Source organism: Salvia miltiorrhiza, chromosome 4 (assembly GCF_028751815.1).
Source record: "Salvia miltiorrhiza cultivar Shanhuang (shh) chromosome 4, IMPLAD_Smil_shh, whole genome shotgun sequence".
In the NCBI taxonomy this organism is placed as follows: Eukaryota; Viridiplantae; Streptophyta; class Magnoliopsida; order Lamiales; family Lamiaceae; genus Salvia; species Salvia miltiorrhiza.
The window spans coordinates 27,169,167-27,175,739 of record NC_080390.1 but is presented as its reverse complement, the minus strand read 5'-3'; the positions used below and the strand labels follow the sequence as shown (position 1 = coordinate 27,175,739).

General features: G+C 37.0%; 2 protein-coding genes across 2 annotated transcripts; one reads left to right on the top strand and one right to left on the bottom strand.

Moving 5' to 3' along the window:
• Window positions 1-741: 741 nt before the first annotated feature.
• On the top strand, window positions 742-1,593 carry LOC131023221 (uncharacterized). The gene is made up of 2 exons (XM_057952762.1): window positions 742-1,054; window positions 1,193-1,593. Exons 1-2 carry the CDS (start codon window positions 742-744, stop codon window positions 1,591-1,593), a joined length of 714 nt encoding a protein of 237 aa, XP_057808745.1.
• Window positions 1,594-2,469: 876 nt separating this feature from the next.
• Window positions 2,470-5,111, bottom strand: LOC131020065 (uncharacterized). The gene is made up of 2 exons (XM_057948709.1): window positions 4,926-5,111; window positions 2,470-4,505 (listed from the first exon to the last, which is right to left on the bottom strand). Exon 2 carries the CDS (start codon window positions 4,400-4,402, stop codon window positions 2,711-2,713), a length of 1,692 nt encoding a protein of 563 aa, XP_057804692.1. The 5' UTR covers window positions 4,403-4,505; window positions 4,926-5,111; the 3' UTR covers window positions 2,470-2,710.
• Window positions 5,112-6,573: the final 1,462 nt, after the last annotated feature.

The window sequence follows — 6,573 nt, the reverse complement described above, 5'->3', positions numbered from 1 at the left end:
AATGTAATTTCATTTTGTGTAATTTCAGTTTGTGCAATTTTAATGTAATTTCGCTTTGTGTAATTTCAGTTTGTGCAATTTCAAGGTAATTTCGCTTTGTGTAATTTCAATGTAATTTCATTTTGTGTAATTTCAATGTAATTTCATTCTATGTATTTTCAATGTAATGTGATTTCTGAATTATTGTCACGATATTTTCAAAAGCCTTTACTTTCGGTGGCACCACTCATGTGACTTTTGAATTATTGTCACGCTATTTCCAAAAGCCTTTACTTTCGGTGGCAACACCCATGCGATTTCTGAATTATTGTCACGATAGTTTGTGTAAGATAGCATGTGACACTTATCATGCTCTTGCTTATATATTTATCTATATACTCTCTCAAATGATAAAACAAATATCTCTTCTATACTCTAAATAGAAAAAACTCCTCTTCAAAAAATGGCCTCTAGTTCTAATATTGATGCTTCAAATTCTAGTGATGATGAAGCATGGGAACAAAGCGTTGCCGAACATAATCGCCAACTTGACCGCATCATTGAGGATATGGTCATCCATCCGCAAGTCTATCTGTACAACCTACCAATCCTGCTGTTAGAGCAAGCAGACGGTATATTGAAAGAAAACGTGAGATAGGTCATGAAGGTGTGTTTGAGCAGTACTTTTCAGAAGATCCAATCTATCCCCCAGAATATTTTCGAACAAGGTTTCGCATGCGAAAGTCTTTGTTCGAACGTATAATGAACAAGCTCGTCGCCACAGATAAATTTTTCCAACAACACCCTGATGCAGCTGGCCGTCTTGGTATGTCTCCAATTCAAAAATGTACTGCAGCTATAAGGGTGTTGGCATACGGCACCTCAGCCGATTTGCATGACGAATACTTACGAATGAGTGCCCAAGTCATTCGTAAATCAGCCATCAAATTTATTAAAGGTGTCATTTCCAATTTCGGAGTTGAGTGCCTCAGAAAGCCCACTAAAGAAGATATGGCAGCTCTTCTTCACATCAGAGAACGGCGAAGGTTCCCAGGCATGATGGGCAGTATTGATTGTATGCATTGAGAATGGAAAAATTGCCCTACTGCATGGGCAACGCAATATGTAGGACGAAGCGGTACACCAACAATTATTCTGGAAGCAATTGCATCACAAGACCTATGAATCTGGCATGCATTTTTTGGAACCCCAGGTTCAAGAAATGATATCAATGTACTTGATCAATCGCTTGTTTTTGATGATATCTTGGAAGGTCGAGCACCAAAGGCCAATTATATCGTTATTGGTCGCGAAAGGAATATGGGATATTATCTCCCTGATGGTATATATCCTCAATGGGGGGCATTTATCAAATCTATTCCTGCTCCACAACTTCGAAAGCACCAGTTGTTTGCTCAACATCAAGAGGCTGCCCGAAAAGATGTTGAGCGAGTATTTGGAGTTTTACAAGCGTGTTTTGCTTTTATAGGGAAAATAATGATTGCTTGCATCATCATGCATAATATGATACTGGAAGATGAAAGAAGCACTTACCTTAACTATCATGATCCTACAGAATTCATCGAAGATCGACTAAGACAGAATACTCGTTGAAGTGAAGATGAAGAGGAAACTAATGATTTCGTATACTCTACGAATATGATTGCAAGCCTAGCGAGCTATATATGGGAACTAGGTCTCAACTTCGCAATAGAGAAGCTCACAACTCTCTATTACATGACTTGATCGAGCATATATGGCAAAAGTTTGGCGATGATAATTAAATGCTTAGTATGTATTGTCTTTTTTTTTCTATTTCGAGTTTGGATTGTTGTAATTTATATTTTTAGTTTATCGTAATTTAAATTTTTATTAGTTTGTTATTTTTTTATTTTAATTTTTTTGGTAATATTTTAATTTATTTTTAATATTACTAAATTTATTATGATTAAAAATAAGTATATAATATTGTGGTTGGGTGGTTGGGGTAGTCATTGATAAATCAACAAAAATAGAAGTGGTTGAGTTGGGATGAATATTAGTGATGTGGAAGAGACAAATTAATTAAATATTGAAGATGGTTGGGTGGTTGCTGATAAACTTATTCTTAGAGTTGAGGGGTTTCTTTTTCTATAATTTTATACTCCCTTCGTCCTATAAGACTGTGCACTTATTTCTACTTTGAGACATTCATAAGAGTGTGCACTTTCTTTTTTGGACTCCTTCCACTAATAAAAGTGAATCCGTTCTTCTACTAATAACACACTAACTTAACATTTATTGAAACTCGTGTCATCAATAATCATGCACACTTTTATGAAACAGAGGGAGTATTAAATAATTTAGATTTTGGTGAAGCAACTGATTATTCAATCATAAAAATTTTGTAAAGCGTGACATAAATCAAACTTTTTCTAAAAGTTAAGGATTTTTTAAGTGAAAACGCAAGTGATGGATATTTTTTCAGAAATGTTAAAAGTTGGAAACACATACGATAAATAACCTTTGTTTAAATGGTGAAATAAAAAGTTTCAATGATAAGGAAATCAAAATGCATCTTTACACAGAAGAAAAAGCAAGCCTCACAAGCAAAACTCACCTCACAAGCAAAACTCACCATGTCTACACAATAAACAGAGCAATACATCGCCATACTTTCTAAATAAAAGAATTACAACACATATGTATCGATATTACAGAGTTACCTGACAATTCCAAAACTTGCGCTGAGCTAAACATCTTCTCGTCGAATAACTGAAGGCGTCGGTGGTGTCATCATTTCATCCTTAACTCCTGCATTAGATTCTTCTTCAATCAATGCGAGCTGCCTCCCGGGGCTGTTGTACTCCTTGGAAAATCGGGTGGGACTAGGCGAGCTGGCCTTTGTGACACGGGATGGAGACGGGCTGTTCCCTAAAGGAGAAGTGGGATGTGATCGGAACTCAAACTCACCACCTTCGCGATTCAATGGGGACATAGGCATCTGCTCGGCGTTTTTCCTGTAAAACTTGTCTTCCACAATGTCATATGCATTCCCAGTTCTTACCTCCTGCGCCAACGAGCACCAACAGCAGAAAAGCCACATGGCGCAATCGGTCACAGCTGGTTTACCACAACAGAATTTCGAGGGAGGCAAGTTGAATCTCTTCCTCATCTGAATTCTCCAAAAGCCACCATAGAGTAGACCAAAAACACAGAGGAAAACCCCCGTGATCCCTAACGCCTCCCTAACCGTCTCATTATCAATATTGACAGCAGCCAGATTGAAAATCCAAAAGGGAGCCATACAGAATAGAAGAAAGGTGGCGATGTGAACATACATATTGCCAAACCCGAGCCTCTCCATATTCCATCCGAAAACACAGAAGCTACAGAAGAGTGAAAGGTAAGCTAAGGAAATGTCATCCCAGAAATCAAGAATGCCTCCACTCCAACTAGGTCTAGTCTCCACGGTTCTTCCATCATCTCTTATTGCGAATGAGAATCTCTTTTCCAACGATTGTCTCCTAGATTGGTCTCTGCTACTAGTATCCTCAGCGGTGACTGGAATCTGCATCTCCTCATCCGTCTCAGTCTCATAATCTCTTCCGAGAGGGCTAAGCATGGTGTAAACTCCTGCAACTGCAGGGGCACCAATTGCGACAGAGATACATATCCCAACACCAATAGCAGGTCGCTCCGACCTCTTGTATCCCAAGTTAAGACCACATAAGGCATATTGAGCAAAGCAGTTCAAGTTCAGCAACGCTACAACCACCATCATATGTGCCCATTCATGGGGTTTATAGGTACCGTTTTTGCAGTAAACTTTCCGGAGCTTTAGAATATCTTCTTGCCTCCACCTCAGCAGTAGTGCCAGGTGATATATTCGCTTCGGATGCTGGTATAAACACATGAGAGTGAACAAAGCATTGAGGATCTGATTATTGACCTCAAACCAAGCATCCCTCTCCGACTTCTTCGGGAGGGCATGGTTCAACATTCCAATCATGACCATGAACAGGATAGCACCAGAAACAGCAACACATACAATCCAAATAAAGAGAGCCAAATTCATAGGATCTCTAATCCATTCTTTGCCCATTCTCCCAAGATTATTCCAATCCATTTTACGAGAAAAGATCCTTTGAAAGCGCTCACGTATATGGAGGCTGCTCGACGAAGGTACAGCGCGTGAAACCTCATCCCTCCCCTCTGCAATCCGCTGGAATCTTGCTGATGGCGAAGCTAAGTCACCAAATTTCAGAAACCTTAGCTTTTTAGAGATAGCGGAGAAGCCGGCATTAAACCCTTTCTCCGAGTTATCATTGTTTATAAGACCTCTCTGTGATGTTGAGATGTTTAGAGGTGCGTGACTCTTGGCTTTACCCACACTCGATTCCTCACATCCCACAATATCCTCACCATTACCAGTTGAAACCATGTTGTTTCTGCTGTGATGTTATTCCTCTTGAAATCAAGAATACCACCAAAGCATTCTCAATCTTTTGCCCCTTTTTGAGTGTGGCAATTAAGATACCGGAGAGCTACAAAAGTTGGGCAGGCAATAAACATGAAATAAACTTAACTCGTGACTACTTCTTTACTTCACCCAAATCAAATAGCAAACTACATATGCAAGTTTAGAAACACAGTAGCATTACATAACTAAAAGATGAAAACACACAGAGACTAAGACCAGGAATTTAATCCATTCAAGTAATTACTACAACTCAAAAAAACACAAAATAGCAAACTTAGAAAACGGTAAATGAAAAAGATACAGAACTCAAATTGAAAAAAGTTATGACAGTAATTGAATTCAACATCTAGACAACTCATCACACATAAAACAAAGAGCAAACTCAGATGGAAAACTTTGCAAATACAATACCACAAAAAACAAGAAGGAAAACGAACAAGAAAATATACAGCAGTTTGTAAGAAATGAAAAGAAAAATACTCACAAATTGGCGCGGATTAAGAGAGAAGCATTTGGATGTGATTAATTCCCGGTGAAGGTTGGGATTTTAGGTTGGAGAGGTACAGTTCCAGAGAAGAAAAAGAAGAATATAGTTTAAAGTGGGATGCTTTTATTTTCGTTTTCTTCCTGTTTCTCCTATTGATAGGTGGGGCTGTATTTCCTGTATTCCGTTGGGTCAACCGTTAATTAGTATACTTATTGTCGTCCAACGAATTTGGCATTTGCATTTTTTTTTCTGATTTTTTAATAAAAAATTCATATATCTGAAAAAATCTTTTTTCTTTTATGGACGAAATAATCTAAAATATCAATTTGTCTCCATTCTCAAATCTAAAAATAAAATCGTACGTAATGGAAAATATTAATTTGTCTTCGGTCAGATATTAATCTTTCTATTTTGTATTCAGGAGTTCATAACAAACGGCACATATATCAATTTGTCTCCGTTTTGAAATCTAAAATCGTGGAATATTATACTTTTTTTTTTTTTGGAAACATTCAAGTCGCAAAAATCATCTTTATTAATAGTGGGCTTTTAGTTGATCAAAGAAAACGTGGATTTTAAGATTCATCTCCTAACTCAAACATATACATATGTATAGGAGAAGGTTGAATGTAGACGTAAATGTTTACAAAAAAATGAGAAGCAATCTTAGTTATTGATCTTATCTAATTTAATGGTCAGTGTTCGTTAATTTAATGTTCAATGAGAATTGTGTTAAATTTATACAGAATTTGAACCCTCAAACCCCCAAACGTTCAACAAAATTATTCGTATGTTCAATCGCTTCTACTGACATGTTCATGTCATGTTCAATGTTTTATCCATTCTCTACTTATATATCATTCTCAATAGAATGCGACCTTATATATATATAGGGGTGAGCTACCGTGAGAACACATCTTAAAATAAGAAATAAGAGCAATTTTTAATGTATAAATTTTAGAGTGGATTTTGAAAATACCCACTTTCCTTTAGTAAAATTAAATTTTACCCACTAATATAAAAACTTAAAAAAATACCCACAGTTACCATTTTACCCTTACATATAAAATTTTTACAATTACCCACTGTTCACTGGTTGTGAATTCAACTCGAATTCACAACTAAATTCAAATATTGATTGTGAATAACAAGTGTTAATTGTGAATTCGCTTGAATTCACAACCAACACTATTTCAAGTTGTGAATTCACAACCGATAAAACTTGAATTCACAATCAACACTATTTCAAGTTGTGAATGCACAACCAATAGAACTTGAATTCACAACCAATACTATTTCAATTGTGAATTCACAACCAACGCCGATAATTCAGTTGTGAATTCATAAACCTGGTTGTGAATTCAAGAACATTTGTAGAAAATTGCGCGATTTTCATCAATTTCTTTGTTACTTATATATTTTTTCGATTAAATTCAAATTGAATTCAACTTTTCCTCAAATTTCTCTTCTAAATGGCATACTTTCTTGAAGTAATTGAATAAGAACAATCCCCAAAATCTAGAATCCCTAAATCTTCAGATCTGTGTCTTTTACTCTAGCCGGAGCGAGGCGGCGATGCAGATCCGGGGCGGCGCGGCGCTGAGGCGGCGGCGTGGTGAAGGACGGGGCGGTGCGGCCGAGGCTA